The 19,148-nt window shown below is 41.9% G+C and overlaps 1 protein-coding gene across 4 annotated transcripts in view; it reads left to right on the forward strand.

Moving 5' to 3' along the window:
* The first annotated feature begins 18,446 nt into the window (after positions 1–18,446).
* Positions 18,447–19,148, forward strand: part of TCTN1 (tectonic family member 1) — a 33,426-nt gene continuing 32,724 nt past the window's right edge. For 3 of the 4 annotated variants that reach the window (XM_047759758.1, XM_047759757.1, XM_047759760.1), the window contains exon 1: positions 18,448–18,731. In XM_047759758.1, the coding sequence (XP_047615714.1) occupies positions 18,512–18,731 (220 nt within the window). In that variant the 5' untranslated portion in view covers positions 18,448–18,511. Of the gene's footprint in view, positions 18,732–19,148 lie in introns of all 4 variants that reach the window. The other variant, XR_007132137.1, reaches the window with a different exon arrangement.

Below are 19,148 nucleotides of genomic sequence, written 5' to 3' on the forward strand. Positions count from 1 at the left end.
AGAAATACAACATTGTAAATCAACTATACTTCAATTTAAAAAATACTGTAAATTAAAAAAAAAAAATCCCTGCCTTCCTTCAGTTTAGTGAGCTGATCTTCCTTTATTTGTCTTTCATTTTTCCACTGGTTCTATTCTGGCAGTATGACAGAAGCTTTTTTTTTTTAAATTGGCATATTTGAAGGAGTTCTCTTGTGCACAGAGGGCTTAAGGGTTCTGTTTTATTGCTATAATGGCTTGGGTCACTGCTGTGATATGGGTGGATTCCTGGCCTGGGAACTTCCACATGCCACAGGCACAGTCAAATATATAAATAAACAGAATAAAATATAATTTTAAGAAAGCCTTAAAAAAAGAGGGAGAAGAAACTCATTTGTAGGTGGAAAATTGAGAGGAAATGCAAGTTATATTACAGATTCATGAGAAAAAATTACTATAAAAATGGTGGGAGGACATTGGTTTTCCCTCTGGAGGAAAAAAACAAATTGAATCCCTAACTCACACCACATACAAGAGTAAATTCCATGAGTTAAAAGTGAAAGCAAATTTTAAAAATTTTTGGAAGAAAATGTAGAAAATTGGGATAAGAAATGATGGCTTCAGGAGTTCCCGTCGTGGCGCAGTGGTTAACGAATCCGACTAGGAACCATGAGGTTTCGGGTTCGGTCCCTGCCCTTGCTCAGTGTGTTAAGGATCCGGCGTTGCCGTGAGCTGTGGTGTAGATTGAAGATGCGGCTTGGATCCCACGTTGCTGTGGCTCTGGCGGAGGCTGGCGGCTACAGCTCTGATTAGACCCCTAGCCTGGGAACCTCCATATGCCTGGGGAGCAGCCCTAGAAAAGGCAAAAAGACAAAAAAAGAAAAAAGAAAAAGAAATGATGGCTTCAATAATATATAAAAATGCATAAGCTGTTAGGGAATTTTTGTTGGATTTATGTACATTAAAAATTAAAAATTGCTAGGGCACAGTCTTTAAGGCATTAGATGCTGTGACCTCCTTTGCCTGGCAAAGTAATAAAATTTTTCTCCTTTGCCAAAAGAAAAAAAAGTGAAGTTAAAAGTTCCTTAAAATGGAGTTCCTGCTGTGGCAACATGGGATCTGAGGGTGTTTTGGGAGCGCTGGGACGCAGGTTCAATCCCTTGCCCAGCACAATGTGTTGCTCTAGCTGTGACTTAGGTGGCAACTACGGCTTGGATCTGATCCCTGGCTGGGATACTCTATATATGCCTCTGGGCACCCAAAAAAGGAAAAAAGAAAAAAATTCCTCAAAATGGATCAAAGACCTAAATATGAGAGAACTATTAAGCTTTTAGAAGAAAACATGGGGTAAAAATCTTAATTTTTTTGGATTTGACAAATGACTTGATGGATATAACACCAAAAGCACAGGCAGCAAAAGAAAAAATAGATACATTGGACTACATCAACATTTAAAATTTCTCTTCATCAAGGAACACTATCAACAGAGTGAAAGGCAGCCCATGGAATGGGAGAAATTATATGCAAATTATATATCTGATAAGAAGTATATATCCAGAATATATGAAGAATTCCTAGGGAGTTTCACAGTGGATATGAACCTGACTAGTATCCATGAGGACGTAGGTTCCATCCCTGGTCTTGCTCAGTGGATCATGGATCCGGCATTGCTGTGAGCTGTGGTGTAGGTCCCAGATGTAGTTCAGATCTGGATTTGTTGTGGCTGTGGCATAGGTCGGCAGCTATAGCTCCAGCACAACCTCCAGCCTGGGAACTTCTATATGAGGCCCTAAAAAGCAAAGAAAAAAAAGAAGAATTTTTATAACTCAACAAGAACCAAAAAAAAAAAAAAAAAGGAGAAAAAACTTAAATAGATATTTTGTCAAAGAAGATATGCAAATGGCCGATAAGCAAAGGAAAAGATGACATCACTAATTGTCAGCAAAATGCAAAGCAAAATCACAAAGAGATACAATCTCATACCCATTTAGATGGTTACTATTTGGGGAGCTCTTTTGCCCTGAAGCGGTTAAGGATCTGGGTTGCAACTGCAGCAGCTGGGTTGCTGCTGTGGCTCAGCTTAGATCCCTGATTGGGGAACTTCCACATGCAACAGGCATGGCAAAAAAAGAAAAGAAAAGAAAGTTAGTTACTGTTTTAAAAACCATACACACAAAAACAGGAAATAACAAATGTTACCAAAGTTGTGGGAAAACTGGGGCTGTCCTGCACTGTGGGTGGGAATGTAAAATGGTACAGACTCTGGAGTTCCCGCTTGTGGCGCAGTGGAAATGAGTACAACTAGGAAACATATTTTGTTAATCAGTTTTGGGTTTGATCCCTGGCCTCGCTCACTGGGTTGAGGATCCGGTGTTGCCATGAGCTGTGGTGTAGGTCGAAGATGCGGCCTCACATCTGGCGTTGCTATGGCTCTGGCGTAGGCCAGTTCCCTAGCCTGGGAACTTCCATATGCCTCGGGTGTGGCCCTAAAAAGACAAATAGACAAAGAAAAAAAAAAAAATTTTTTTAAATGGTACAGACTCTGTGGAAATCAGTATGGTGGTTCCTCGAAAATGGAACAATTTCCATATGATACAGCAATTCCATATGATACAGATATTTGTATACCCATGTTCATAACAGCATAATTCACAATAAGCAAAAGGTAGAACTAGAGTTCCCATCATGGTACAGTGGAAACAAATCTGACTAGGAACCATCAGGTTGCAGGTTCGATCCCTGGCCTCGCTCAGTGTGTTAAGGATCTGGTGTTGCTGTGAGCTGTGGTGTAGGTGGCAGACACAGCTTGGATCTGGTGTTGCTGTGGCTCTGGTGTAGGCTAGTGGCTGGAGCTCTGATTAGACCACTAGCCTGGGAACCTCCATGTGCTGCAGGAGCAGCCCTAAAAAAAAAAAAAAAGGGTGGAAGCAACCCAAGTGTTCACTGATGAATGAATTGATTAACAAAATATGATATAGACATTTATAGAATATTATTTTTCTTAAAAAGGAAGGAAATCCTGACGTATGTTACAACATAGATGAATTTCGAGGAAATTATTGTAAGTGAAATAAGCCAGGCACAAAAAAGACAAATACTATATAATTCTGCTTTTATGAGGTAGCTAGGAGAATCAAATTCATAGAGACAGAAAGTAGAATGGGGAGAGAGTTCCCGTTGTGGCTCAGCACCTGAGAATGCAGAGAACCTGAGAATGCAGGTTAGATCCCTGGCCTTGCTCAGTGGGTTAAGGATCTGGTGTTGCCACAAGCTGCAGTATAGGTGGCAGATGAGGCTCTCGGATCTGGTGTTGCCATGGCTGTGGTGTAGACCAGCATCTGCAACTGCAGTTCTGACTCAACCCCTAACCTGGTGCTGCAGGATCAGTCCTTTAAAAAATTTAAAAAAAAGAAAGAAAGAAAAGAGGGTAGAATGGTGTTTTCCAGGGCCTAGAGGGCAGAGGGAATGAGGAGTTATTGTTTAATGTGTATGGAAAGTTTCAGTTTTGCAAGATGAAGACTGTTCTTGAGATGGATGGTTGTGTGATTTCACAACAATGTGAATGTGTTTAATGCTACTGAACCGTACGCTTTTAAATGCTGCCTTAAATTTTATGTCATGCATGTTTTACCACAATTAACATTTTTAAAAGGTTAGAGCTTCTGCACAATAAAAGACACCATTAAAAAAATACTTAAATAAAATAAAAATGCTAAGCCACAGGAGTTCTTTGGTGGTACAGCAGGTTGAGGATTCAGTGTTGTCTTTGCCATTGTGCTGTTGTCCCTGCTGTGGTGTGGGTTCCATCCCTGGCCTGGGAACTTCCGCATGCCAAGGGCACAGTCAAAAAGGAAAAAACAATAAGCCACAGTCTGAGAAAAGATATTTGTAATGCATAAAGCCAAGAAAGGATTAGTATCCCCAGTACATCAAGAACTCCTTCACTACAGAATAGAAATAGACTCATGGACAGGGAGAGCAGATTTGTGGTTGCCAAGGGGAAGGGGGAGGGAGTGGGATGGGCTGGGAGTTTGGATTAGTAGATGCAAACTATTACATTTAGAATGGATAAGCAGTGATGTCCTATGTACAGCGTAGGGAACTATATCCAATCACTTGTGATAGAACATGATGAAAGAATAATATGAGAAAAAGAATGTATGTATATGTGTAACTGGGGACTTTGCTGTGCAACAGAAATTTACAGAACATCGTGAATCAATTACAGTAAAAAATTTTAGGAGTCCCTGTCGTGGCTCAGCGGAAATGAATCTGACTAGGATCCATGAGGATGCAGGTTCGATCCCTGGCCTCCTCGCTCAGTGGGTTAAGGATCTGGTGTTGCTGTGAGCTGTGACATAGGTTGCAGACATGGCTGGGATTCTGTGTTGCTGTGGCTTTGGCGTAGGCCTGCACCTATAGCTCCAATTTGACCCCTAGCCTGGGAACCTCCATATGCCTATGCCGAGGGTAGGGCCCTAAAAAGCAAAAAAAAAAAAGTAGAAAAATATAAAAAAAATGTCCAACAGTATGTTAAATTAGATAAAGAGGCCATTCGATTGAGATGGTTCTAATACTTTAATAGCCTACATATTCCAGCCAAAAAGTAAATGCCTCAAGTTTAAGAAATCAGAACCTAAGGACAACCAATCACAAACAACCAACTAATCTTTCTCAAATAAGGCAACCACTTAAACTCAGCCAATCAAATTATTTTCTTGCTGTGCTTCTATGTCTTCTCTATAAGTCTTGCCCCTAGCTCCTGTCCCTGAAGCACCCAAGCACTTCTGGGATTTGAATCAATTTTTGCTCAAACTCAAAATTTTTTCCTTTTTTAAAAAATTGAAGTATAGTTAATTTACAGTATTGTTAGTCTCATCAAAAGTTTCAATAGGCCTTGGCTTATTTTTTTAACAGGGTACTTCAGAAGAGAAAACCCAATAGACATGAAGAGATACCCAATTGCGTTAGTACTCAGGGACATGACTGCAGGGGGGAGACTAAATCTGGATGGACAGAGAAAGCCTCTCTGAATAGGTGTCATTTGAACTGAAACCTAAATGCAAATTTGAGAAAAACAGCTAGCTGTTCAGGGTTCTGGAGGAAGGGCATTACTCCAGGCAGAGGGAAAAGCAAATGCAAATGTACTGGGTTGGGCAATGTCTTAAATCAGCCCAGGTTGCCATAAAAATTACCATAGAATGGGTGGCTTAAACAACAGATTATTTTCTCAGAGTTCTGGAAGCTGGAAATCTGAGAATGGGGTACCACGAAGCTTGGGTTTGGTGAGAGGTCTCTTCATGGCTTGCAGATGGCTACCTGCTTGCTATATCTTCATGTGGCTTCCTCTTATAAGGGTACAGCTCTATCAGATTAGAGCCCCTTCCTTATGACCTCATTTATTTATTTATTTTATTTTTAGGGCCACACTCATGGCACATGGAGGTTCCCAGGCTAGGGGCTGAATCTGAGCTACAGCTGCCAACCTATACCACAGCCACAGCAACACACAGTTGTGTCTGCAGCCTACACTACAGCTCATGGCAACACCGGATCCTTAACCCATTGATTGAGGCCAGAGATCGAACCCATAACCTCTTGGTTCCTAGTTGGATTGGTTTCTGCTGTGCCACAATGGGAACTCCCTTATGACCTCTTTTAATTTCATGTACCTCCCCAAAACCTTGTCACTAATTATAGTCGCATTAGGGCTTCAACATATGCATTTTGAGGGACACAAACATTCAGTCTGTAACACCTTGGGGTAAGGTTTGTTTGTTTGTTTATTTATAGGCCATGCCCATGGCATGTAGAAGTTCTCTGGCCCAGGAATCGAACTCTCACTGCAGCAGTAACCAGAGCCATAGCAGCAACAAGGCCAGATCCTTAACCTGCTGAGCCATCAGGGAATTCCAAAAGCTTGATTTAAAAAGTTGATTTGAGGAGGCCAGGACTTCAGCACTGAAACGTGGAAGTGAAATTCTGGAGATCAACTCTGAAATTGGATAAGATAGAATGATTCTTCCTGTAGTCCATTTTTGGAAATACAAAGAATGATGCCTTATTCATAGTGAGTGGAGGGGAATTTGGAGGGAAATTCTATCAGCTTTTTATTCCTTCCCAAAGGTATAAAAACTCTGCCCCTTCACAGGGGATTTCCCTCTGTCTGTCCTCTGAGTTTGACAACACAATGGGATGCAGTCCCTAAGTTCCTTCTTTCTTTGCTACCTTCCATGGTAACACAGGGCTCTTAGATCATACGTTTTCCTACTGAGTACTGGGGAACAACAAAAGTGTAACAAACAACAATGTCTAAACATGACTCATTCAAATAGAGAATGAACCTATGTCAAAAATGTATTCAACTTGATAAAGAGGAAACAGTAAGAAGGTAAAACTTGTTCAGAGAACCAGGAAGTAGGTATTTGAGGAAGTAGGAGTCTTTGAGACTAACCTGGTTACTCTTTGCAGGGAATAAAAATGATAAGCTTTGGGGTTCTTTTTGATAGTGGAGAGGAATACTTTGAAACTCAAACCAGACAAAAATCAGAGACTTTAATCAATAGTAAATAGCCAGGCAAATGTACATCCCTTGGCCTACATATCCGGCCAGTGGGCCAGGTCTGGCTCTGCTGCTTTTGTTTATAATAAAGTTTTATTGGATCACAGCCATATCCATTTGTTTACAGATTGTCTGAGGCTGCTTTTACTCTACAACAAGGGAGTACTATGATGTCTAAGTTTACTTGATAGACAGCCTATAGCCCCAAAGTCTAAAATATTTACTATCTTGGACCTTTACCAGAAAAAGCCTTCCAACCCCTGCTAGAGAATTAATCCTTGGGTGGACTTGCTAAACAATGTCCTAGATGACATGGAAATAACTACACTGCCCTCTCTTGGTCTTATTTCCAAATTTTGGATCATTTTTCTTAATAAGGAAATGTTTGGTTTAAAAATTGGGGGACTTTTTTTTTTTTTTTGTACTTCTTTTTTGGCCAGCATGAGGAAGTTCCCAGGCCAGGGAACAATCCTGAGCCACAGCTGTAGCCAGAGCCACAGTAGTGACAATGCTAGATCCTTAACCCGCTGTACCATGAGTGAACACCTTGGGGGACATTCTGAGAGTTGTCATCTCTGGCCTTAATTCATAAATCCTCCTGTTCACCCACTCCAACACCTCAACACCTGCTTTAGGCATTGTTGACTGTCTCAATGCCACTTCACCTCCCAATCCTTTTCTCCATGGGTGGAGCTTATAAAAACCCCCTTTTAAGGGCTAATAAGCTTGAAAAAGAATTGGTGTTAAGTAATGTCCTTTACAGAGTCATTTGTTCAAGAGGGCATCCTGTCCTGAAGTTAGGACTCCAATTAGGAGTCCTAATTAGGAGTCCTAACTAAATCCTGGTGCTTCATAATAGTAGTAGGTTCACAGGGAAAGGTTTTCTTTGGAGGTCCTCTCAGCTTGTTTGAATTAAGTCCTACGGCTGTGGCTAACTGCAGGTTTTGAAAAGGCAACAATGGCGTGTGCTTGACTACTGCTGCTTCCCTGGTTCATGGCACATAATAGGTGCTCAGTACATATTTGTTGATTGAATGATAGAAAGAATATAGAGGGTTTGTTTTCCCCTCAGGGTCAGCCCTGTATGAGAAACGGTTTTGGTGACAAAGGCTGCCACCTGCAGGGTAAATATGAAACTGCAAGATTCAAAATTAGCCCTAAGGAAAAACACAATTTAAGATCACCAGAGAATCAATTTTTCTCCTTTAGCTTAAGGCAGAATTAATCAACATCATTTGGTCCTTTCCAATTAAAGAACCCTTAACTTTATTTATTTATTTATTTATTGTCCTTTTGCCTTTTCTTGAGCCGCTCCCTCGGCATATGGAGGTTCCCAGGCTAGGGGTCGAATCCGAGCTGTAGCCACTGGCCTATGCCAGAGCTACAGCAATGCGGGATCTGAGCAGCATCTGCGACCTACACCACAACTCAGGGCAATGCTGGATCCTTAACCCACTGAGCAAGGCCAGGGATTGAACCCACAACCTCATGGTTCCTAGTCGGATTCGTTAACCACTGCGCCACGACGGGAACTCCAACTCTTTCTTTAATGACATTTAAAACTTTTTCTTGTCTTTTTAGGGCCCCACCTGTGGCATGTGGATGTTCCCAGGTCAAACCAGAGATGCAGCTGTCATCCTACACCACAGCCACAGCAATGCAGATCCAAGCCACATCTGAGATCTACATAGCTCACGGCAACACCAGATCCCCAGCCCACTACGTGAGGGCAGGGATCGAACCCATATCCTCACAGATACTACTCGGGTTTCTAACCCACAATGGGAACCCCATTTAATGACATTTTAAAGCCTTTGGAGTGCTTAATAAATGCGCCTAGTGTGGTATTGTGCACACAGTTTTGCCACAGGTAACACTAGTATCCCCATTTTCTAAAAGAGGAGTCTGGGAGGAGAAAGCATGCCTGAGTTATACAGCTAGAAGGCGGCAAAAGTGGGAATTTGAACTCAAACATCATGGCTTCAGAATGTGTGCTCTTAACCATTTCAGTATACTACATCTCTATGCCTGATATAGAAAATGTTTGCAGGAAACATATAGAAACAGTGGGAATGGAACCCACGCAGATATCTCTGCTCTCTCCTGAAACACTACTGAAATGATAAAAAGAGAATCTGAAAGGTCTGAACCCAAAGAGAACAAGAGAGAACATGCTCATAAAAGATGTCAAATTCTTTCTGGAAGATAGGAGGCAGATAAATGCTGAGCTGAGTAGAGAAACCCTAGGTCTAAAGAAGGGGATGCCAGTGAGAAGTAAACTGGTTGGAGCTGCTGAACTCCAGAAAGGCTCAGAAATTGAGATCCCAGGTACCCGGGAGAGAAGGGGATTGAAGACAGATAATTATTGGACATATATACTAGGAGCTGTTAACCCCGGAGTCCCCTCCTTTGACTCCTTGCCCCAATCCCTGCACAGAGGATTCTTTGGAGAACTTGAAACCTGGCAACTCTTGGTTTAGAGATAGCACTCGGAGAAAAGGGTGGAAGTGAGGCAACATGCTAAAAACAGAGGGATTATACGGAAGTGTTCAACTAAAAAAAATCATTTAAAAATAATCGTATGTTTGTTGGTAGTATTGATACTGTTATTCTGAGATTTAGCACTCTGCTAAGTGTATTTTGGGACAAAGCAAATAATAAATACGTTGGAGTTTTGAGAACCAAGCTTTATGGTGTGGGAGGAAGGATATACATATATAAGATCATTATGGTTAAGTAAAACCCCTCTTTTTTTTTTAAGTATAGTTGATTTACAGTGTTGTGCCAATTTCTGCTGTACAGCAGTGACTCAGTCATATATATATATACACACATATATATATATACACACATATATATACATATATATACGTATATACGTGTGTGTGTGTGTGTGTGTGTATATATATATATACATTCTTTTTAAAGTATTATTTTCTGTCATGGTCTATCCCAGGAGATTGGATATAGTTCCCCTATGCTATACAGTAAGATCTTATTGTCTATCCATTCTAAATATGATAGTAGAACGCTTATAGTCTTGATTTTAGTTGGAAATATCAGTATGATAGATTTTATCAGAGAGGTTAAATAACTTGCTCAAGGTCACCCAGCTAATGAGGGATGGAACAAGAATAACTCAGACTGGTCTTGCTCCATAGTTTGTGATGATCAATCTTCTTGGTGGGTCAGGGCCAGAGGGCCTCCTGAAGGAGATGAGATTTGAATAATAAGTAGGAACAATAAATGGACTTCTCTTTACCATGACCCAGGAATCCTGGACTGATCTGGAAGGAGTTTGTTTCTGAAATGTCAAAACCCAGGGCCAGCCTCTAAATCATGGCAACCAGTGACTAACAGAAGTAACGTGGGTAGCAACTGATCTCCCTCAATGCCATCCCTTTAATAACTTTCAAGAACAGTGAGATGTACTTTCATTAACTCCTTAAAGTAAACACTTCTTCGAGTACAACCATAGAAGAATGCTTAATTTATTTGAGTCTAATTTTTTTTCAACTTGAAAAATGTCCACAAGGTGTAAAATTTACTTTCTGGAATTCCTGTTGTGGCTCAGTGGGTTAAGAAGGACTAGTATCCATGGGATGCGGGTTCAATTCCTGGCCTTGCTCAGTAGGTTAAGGATCCAGCATTGCAGTGAGCTGTGGCATTGGTCACAGATGCGGCTCAGATCTGGTTGCTGTGGCTGTGGTGCAGGCTGGCAGCTGCATCTCTGATTTGACCCCTATCTCGGTAACTTCCATATGCCCACAGGTGTGGCCCTAAAAAGCAAAAGAAGGAAAAAAAAGAAAAAGAAAAAATTTACTTTTAAGTCTAGTTTGATGTTGAGTAGGCTGGCAGGACAAAGGACTTTTGTCCTGTTTTCCAAATGCTCCCCCTCATGGAACATGGGGATGATATGATTAAGAGAGGGGACATATGTTTTTAAATTTGTTTTATTGTTGGGCTTATTTAATTTAAAAATTAGTTATGGAGTTCTCACTGTGGTGCAATGGGATTGGCAATGTCTTAGGAGCGCTGGGACTCAGGTTCAGTGGGTTAAGGATCTGGTGTTTCACAGCTGTGGCTTAGGTCGAGAGTGCAGCTCAGATCTGACCCCTGGCCCAGGAACTCCATATGCCATGGGGTGGCCAAAAATGGAAAAAATGGGGGAAAAAAAGTAATGCATGCAAAATAGATTGAAGATTGACTTTTCTTCTCTCTTCCTTCCTGGAAACTGTTACATTTACCAGCTTCTTATGTCTTGCAGAAAACATTTTAAAAGGGAATTTTTAGGTTGATTCATGTTAAGAGGGGGCAGAAATTAAAATATGACTGACCTTTTATTATCCCACTGTAGTAAGCAACTGCCCTCTCAGGGAGAACCTGCAGCTGGATTTTATTTGGACAGACTTTGATTATTTGTTTTAAGAGGCTCACAAGTGATCTGTATTAAAAAGTCTTTGAGGAGTTCCTGTCGTGGCACAGTGGTTAACGAATCCGACTAGGAACCATGAGGTTGCGGGTTTGGTCCCTGCCCTTGCTCAGTGGGTTAACGATCCGGCGTTGCTGTGGGCTGTGGTGTAGGTTGCAGACCCGGCTCGGATCCAGCGTAGGCCAGTGGCATAGGCCAGTGGCTACAGCTCCGAGTCGACCCCTAGCCTGGGAACCTCCATATGCCTCGGGAGCGGCCCAAAGAAATAGCAAAAAGACAAAAAAAAAAAAAAAGTCTTTGAGTCTTTGTCCAAACAAACCTAATTAAACTTCATCATTTCTAATCAGATGATCTTTTTTTTGCCCCTAATCAATTGATAATAATGTAGATATGGGGATTCTGGGGGTTTGGATTTAGGGTTAGTTCCATCCAGATTTTTCATAACTATGGCCGCAATAATTCTGATGTCTCCAGGACATTCTAATTTTTTAATTGTCTTCATAACTACATACACACTTGTCAGACCATGGGTTCCGATATGAGGCTTGAAAAACATGCTTTAACTGTGTGAGGCTGGTGCTTTTGACATAGGTTTACCCAATCTTGTATTTGCTTTTCTCTGGTCTCCACGTTCTTGACAACAAATTTGGATGAACAAAAGGTCAAACAGGCAGTGGCAGAAATACCTGACCCCATGGCAAGGGCAAAGCAAAACTGGTTAGGTCTCAAGAATTCACTCACAGCCTTTCAGAAAACGGAACTACCTGCAGACCCAACACGAAGGATGAAAACATGTTACAAGCCGGAAACAGAAATAGAAGTGGGGAAGAGAGAGCAGTGCCCCTCAACTCACTTTCATTTTCTGAGGCTCTCTGTTTACAGAAAATGAATTTATTTCTTCATTTACTATTTAACAAATATTTGGGGTACCCCAAGGTTAAAATGCTATGTACATGTGCCATTCCAAGATGAATGAACCTATTAAAAGCCAACTAACACAAGTGCAATGAGATGCCACCACACAATTATTTGAATAGCTAAAAATGGAAATAAAACAAAACTGACCACACCAAGTTTTCATGAGTGTGGGGAGCAGCTGCAAATCTCACACATTGTTGGTGGGAATGCACAGTGTACAGCTGCCACTTTAGGGGAAAGTTGAGCAGTGTCTTGTAAAATTAAATACCATACAACCCAGAAATCTCACCCCTAGGTATGTACCCAAGAGAAATGAAAATCACACAAAATCTCGATGTGAATGTTTATAGTGGCTTTATTTGTAATTGCCCAAAACTGGAAAAGCTCAAATTCTTTCAACTGGTGAATGAATAAAGGAATTGTGGTATAACCTTTAGAGGATACTTATTAGCAATAAAAAGGAGTGGATTGAAACTCCCAAATGTATGGCCAAATTATTTTTAACAATGGTGCTAGGACTGAGTGATGGGGGAAAGGACAGTTTCTTCAACAAATGGTGTTGGGAAAACTGGATATCCATATGCTAAAAGGATGAAGTTAGGAGTTCCCATTGTGGCTCAGTGGGTTGAAAACCCGATAATAGTGTCCATGAAGATGCAGTTTCGATGCCCAGCCTCCCTCAGTGGATTAAGGATCCAGTGTTGCCAGTAGCTGCAGGGTAGGTCACAGTTGCAGCTTGCATCCAGCATTGCTGTGGTTGTGGCATAGACTGGCAGCTGCACCTCTAGCCTGGGAACTTACATATATCACACGTGCAGCCCTGAAAACAAAACAAAACAAAAACTTTGACATTAGACCCTTACCTAAAATATTAACTCAAAATAGATTAAAACTATTAAACTACATAGCAGAAAACATAGGAGAAAAGTTTTAGGACATTGGTTTTGGCAGTGATTTCCTGGATATAACATCAAAAGCACAGGCAACAAAAGAAAAAGTAGACAAATGGGACCACACTAAACTTAAAAACTTCTGTATGTCAAAAGGAGCAATCAACAGAATGAAAAGGCAAAACCTATGGCATGGCATGGTAGAAAATAATGCAAATTATATACCCAATGAGGGGTTAATATCCAGAATGTATAATGAACTTCTGCATCTCAATCACAATAATAAAAATCCAATTCAGGGCAAAAAACCTGAATAGACATTTCTCCAAAGAAAATATACAAGTCTCCAATGAGCACAGGAAAAGATGCTCGATATTACTAATTATTATCAAAATGTAAATCAAGGAGTTCCTGTCATGGTGCAGCAGAAATGAATCCAACTAGGAACCATGTGGTTGGGGGTTCGATCCCTGACCTCACTCAGCGGGTTAAGGATCTGGCGTTGCTGTGGCTGTGGCGTAGGCCGGCAGCTACATCTCAGATTAGACCCCTCTCCTGGGAACCTCCATATGCCGAGGGTTCAGCCCTAAAAGGACAAGAGACAAAGAAAAAAAATTGCAAATCAAAACCACAATGAAACATCACTCCACACTCCTCAGGATGTGTTGCACAACAGTGTGAAAATACTTAACACTGCTGAACTGTACACTTAAAAATGAATAAGATGGGAGTTTGCATTGTGGTGCAATGGGTTAAGAACCTGACTGCAGCAGCTCTGGTCACTGTGGATTTGTGCATTTGATCTTGGGCATGGTACAGTGTAATAAAGGACTGAAACTGCCACAGCAAGTGCATCATAGGTTGCTGCTGTGGCTCAAATTCAGTCCCTGGCCCAGGAATCTCCATATGCCACAGGTGTGGCCATTAAAAAAAAAAGATTAAGATAGTAAATTCAATGTTATGTGGCTTTTTTTTTTACCATAATAATAATAAATAAATAAACAGACTGTCTGCACATGCAATGTGGATAAATTCAAAGGCATTAGGTTAAATGAAAGAAGTCAAGCTCAAAAGGCTACATATCCATTGATGTGATATTCTGGAAAAGGGAAAAACCACAGGGACAGGAAATAGGTATATCAGTGTCTTCCTGGGCTGGAGCAGTAGGAGGGGCTGACTGGAAACGGGCATGGGGGAACTTTTATGGGTGATAAAATTTTTCTGTATCTTGATAGTGGTTGTGCTTACATGACTGTATGTGTTAAACTCATAAAACTGCATACCAAAAAACTGTGCATTGATGCATGAAAAACCTGCATATCAAAAACTGTATACAAAAATTAATACTGCATATAAATTATCTCTCAATAAAACTGACTAAAAAGGAGTTATCTTGTGGTGCAGCAGGTTAAGGATCTAGCATTGCCACTGCAGTGGCTTCGGTCATTGCTATGGTGTTGGTTTGATACCTGGCCCAGGAACTGCCACATGCTGCCAGCGAGGGAAAACAAAAACAAAACAGCAAAATAAGAAAAACTAACTAAAAAGAAATGTGGGGTAAATGTGACAAAATGATTTTAGTGACGTGCACAGTGGTCTTTTTGTGCCTTTTATTGTGATTGTAATACTGCAATCTGAATTTTTTTTTTCTTTTCTTTTTAGGGCTGCACTCTTGGCATATGGAAGTTCTCAGGCAAGGGGCCAAATCAGAGCTACAGCTGCTGGCCTATGCCACAGCCACTGCAACACCAGATCCGAGTCCTGTCTGTGACCTATACCATAGCTCACGGCAACGCTGGATCCTTAATCCACTGAGTGAAGCCAGGGATCGAACCTGCATCCTCATGGATAGTAGTTGGGTTTCTTACTGCTGAGCCAAGAGGGGAACTCCCGAAAATAATTTTTCAAATGATTCTTAGGAGTTCCCTGTGGCTCAGCAGTAACAAACCTAACTAGTATCCATAAGGACGTGGGTCCGATCCCTGACCTTGCTCAGTGAGTTAAGGATCAGGCTTTGCTGAGAACTGAGGTTTAGGTCACAGACGAGGCTCAGATCTAGCATTGCTGTGGCTGTGGCGTAGGCTGGCAGCTGTAGCTCTGATTTGACCCCTAGCCTGGGAACTTCTATACGCCATGGGCATGGCCCTAAAAAGACAAATAAGTAAAAATGAAGTGATTCTTAAAAAGCCTACTAGTTTACTTGACTGCAGTATGGTCCAATGATAGGATGCAAGTTTAAAGTTGTCTGGTAAACAGAGAATTATTTCATTCCTGTCAGTATGTTTCTGTGACCTGATCGTATTTATTATTTTATTTTCAGAAAAGGTCAAACTTTTAAATTTGAGACCTTTTAAGAATGTAAAGTCTGCTCAAATAGCCCTCTGCCTCCATAATATTTCAGAAAACATTTGAAGAACAAGAATGGGATCTTATGGTTGATTAGGCACATGGGAGGAGGAGGAGGAGAGAAGTTGGGAATTATTTTCTTCTGGGTGTTGATTTAGAAATGAATCGCTGGACTGTTCGCTTCAGTTAAAACGGTGGAGTCAGCCCTCTGTCCTCACACAACCTTGACCTCCTGTTGTTCTAAGAAATCCCTTTATAAAGCTTGATGATTCTGCCTCCCTATTTATAAAATATTTGGCTCAGATGAATAAAGATGGGTGGATATAGTTACTCAGGCAAAACTGGATACTTCATTTTAGACAAATTAGAAGCCACAACTTTAGCAATAATAATAGCAATAACAACCAATTCACTCCAAATCACACCAAAGACCAAGGAGTTAACACTGTCATATTAAGTCAGCCTCAGCTATTTGTCCGCCCAGCTACTCCTGTCTTTGATTTTTTAGACTCTTGTATGCAGTGGCTTCCAAGTGCTGAATTCCAAAAAGCTGAATTGTCTCGATTCCTCTCAACGCTGGCACAGACTATAAGGAGTCGAGGATGCCAATAATCCTGGAGAAACAGATGGACGTTTTAAATCACAAACATTTATGCACACCGCAAATGCTACAGTTTGGGACAAAATATGGAAATAGGTCTTGGCCCTTCCTTGTGTCCTTCCATCCTAATGAGGGAACATGCCAAGGCCAGAAAAGAAGGAAGGGAGAAAAGATCCTCTGGGTTGAAAAATGAGAAAATCTGGCAGAAATGGGTCACCTGTGAAATGAAAGGTTTCAGTGTTCCCAAGGTTTGCAAAAAATGAATCTAAGTTGATGCAACCCTCATTTTGACAGTGTAAGATGTAATAAAATTTCTTTGGGGCCACTTACAGAGTGTTTGAAATTGAACCAGAAGGGGTGTTGAGAATATTTCCCAAACCATAAACATGAAAATCTTAGAACTGAAGTTTACTTTTATCAAAATATTAATCTAACAGCCTAAAATTTCAAAATGGAAAATAGGACAAAGTGATTGACAGATATTAAGGAATAGAAAAGAAAGTAGAGGCCTGGAAGTAAAGAGAAGATTTAAGATCAACAAAAACAAGTCCTGGACTTAGAAGTCATGAGATGAAGGTTTAGAAAAATAATACCATTTTTTAAGGGAAGTGTTACATCAGTTATTAAAAATGGTCCAAAATTTCAGGTGTTTGTTAAGGAATCCTTTGTAGAAAAAAAGAATTGGAAATATCTGTATTATACATTTGATCCAATTATTTTTATACAATTTTCTCCGGAATGCTGTAGGAAGGTACTAAAGATGTCATTTTGATGATTTAGCTTTGCTGTATAAATTTAATAAACTATACATATGTGTATATTTACTGTTTGGGCATTTTTTTTCTTTTTAGGTCTACCCCAGAGGGATATGGAAGTTTCCAGGCTAGGGGTCAAATGGGAGCTGTAGCCACTGGTCTGCACCACAGCCACAGCAATGTGGGATCCAAGCCATGTCTGCGACCTCCCCCACAGGTCATGGCAACGCTGGATCCTTAACCCACCGAGTGAGGCCAGGGAGCGAACCTGTGTCCTCATGGATGCTAGTCAGATTTGTTTCCACTGAGCCACGATGGGAACTCCCTGTTTGGGCATTCTTTGAATTGGAAAATGTGTTTCTTGAATAATTACCATGTTTAAGGAGTTCCCGGTGTGGCTCAGCAGTAGCAAACCCAGCTAATATCCATGAAGATGTGGGTTCCATTCCTGGCCTCACTCAGTGGGTCAAGGATTTGGCATTGTCTTGAGCTGTGGTGTAGGTGGGCAGCTCCGATTTGACTCCTAGCTTGGGAACTTCTATATGTCGATGGGTGCAGCCCTAAAAACAAAATGAAACAAAAAAGAAAAACAAAGACAAACAAAATTGATACATAAAAAAATTACTGTGTTTAATTATTTTGACAAAAATGTCAAAAGTATACCCAACATTCTTGGGCTGGAATACTTCTATAAATAAGGCAGTTTAGAACCAAGGGGCTTCCCTGAGTCTGGTCTTCCCATTTTGTAGAGTTACAGTAGATTTGCTTTGTTTTTTTCCTTTTAAGACATAAATCATTACATGCAATTTTTTTTTTTTTTGTATTTTTGCTATTTCCTGGGCCGCTCCCGCGGCATATGGAGGTTCCCAGGCTAGGGGTCTAATCGGAGCTGTAGCCACCGGCCTACGCCAGAGCCACAGCAACGCGGGATCCGAGCCGCGTCTGCGACCTACACCACAGCTCACGGCAACGCTGGATCCTTAACCCACTGAGCAAGGGCAGGGACCGAACCCGCAACCTCATGGTTCCTAGTCGGATTTGTTAACCACTGCGCCACGATGGGAACTCCCATTGCATGCAATTTTTGTCAATTTTTTTTTTTGTCTGTAAAAAAGTCAAGTGCTCACCTGCCCCCCTTATCACAACACAGTGAAGAGAAGTTATCTGGCCATCTCCTGGAACACAGCCCTTAGAGGTAGGTGATATCCTTGTCATACAGATGAGAAAACCATGGCTCAGAGAGCCTAGGTGGGTTAAAACCAAAATGGCAAAGCAAGTGTGGACAGGTGTGAAATAGAGAAAATTCAAGGATGGTGATGTGATCTCTGTGCTCCTTCAAAATACTCTATTTAGTAGCTTTAGGACAGCAGTTCCCCAAATTTCTGTCCCTCCACTGGTTGCACTGGAACATTTGTTAAAAATATTGCTCTCTGGGGAGATCCCCTTGTGACTCAGCAGGTTACCAACCCCACCAATATCCATGAAGATGCGGGTTCCATCCCTGGCCTTGCTCAGTGGGTTAAGGATCCAGTGTTGCTGTGGTTGTGGTGTAGGCCAGCAGCTTCGGTTCCAATTCGACTCCTAGCGGGGGAACTTCTACATGCCCCCCCGGTGCTGCCATAAAAAGCAAAAAAAAAAAAAAAAAAAAAATTGACCTCTGGACCGTGCTCTGGGCTTATTGAGTCAGAATCCTCTGAGCTGGAACCTGGACATCCGCATTTTTTTAAACAAGCACTGAAGTCCGCTTGGAAACTTCATCGGTTATTCACAAGCCCTAGGTCTCCACCGGCTTCACGAAGAACGGTGGTCCCCATCCCTCATCCCCGCCCCTCGATCCCGCCCCTTGAGGCTGGTCCAGCCCCGCTCCGCCCACTGTCCTCTCGGCCCGCCTTGCCCAGGCCCCGCCCTCCACCTTCGCTGTCTCTTGCGGCTTTGCGCGACCCTTCCCGTGATGCCTCGCGTCCGGCAGCCACGGTTGCTAAGCAACGCGAGGTTGTCAGCCTTGGCTGTGCCTGGTTCAGCTGCGCGATGGGGCAGCGGGGCCTCCCGCCGCTCCTGCTCGTGTTCCTGGGTTGCTGGGCATCTGTGAACGCCCAGGCCGGGGCCACCCCTGTGGTGACTACGGAGGGCTTCAACTCTACGGAGCCGGCCCCGACGACTCTCCTACCCACCTTATCACCTAGGCCCCCTGAGACTCCCAGGGCCCCCAGGCCCTCCTCCGGCCCCAGGCCTACCCCGGTCACGGACGGTGGGTACCAAGTGCCAATTCCGGGGGACCTGCATTGTTCCAACCTGGAGAGGGTAGCCTGGGTGAGGTTGTGATAATAATGATAGTTAACATTTATTGAACACTTACTGTATGTAGGCATTGCTAAGTGTTTCGTAGGCATTAATTTAACAATCCCTAGGTAGATGTTATTATCACTGTTAGGCAAATGAGAAAACTGAGACTCAGAGAAAAATCTTTGAAAGTATTTGCAGTGGTCCTGGATAACATTAACTCTAAAGGTAATAATGAATGTAGCTTTCTAGAAGAACATGAAATTAAATTGGAATTTTCTAGACAGTTGTGGAAATTAAGCGCATAGGATATGTTGAACTTTTTGCTTATCAAAAAGAGGGGGAGGGGTAGTTCCCACTGTGGCTCAGCGGTTAAGAACCTGAC

The sequence above is a fragment of the Phacochoerus africanus genome, chromosome 15 (assembly GCF_016906955.1).
Source record: "Phacochoerus africanus isolate WHEZ1 chromosome 15, ROS_Pafr_v1, whole genome shotgun sequence".
In the NCBI taxonomy this organism is placed as follows: domain Eukaryota; kingdom Metazoa; phylum Chordata; class Mammalia; order Artiodactyla; family Suidae; genus Phacochoerus; species Phacochoerus africanus.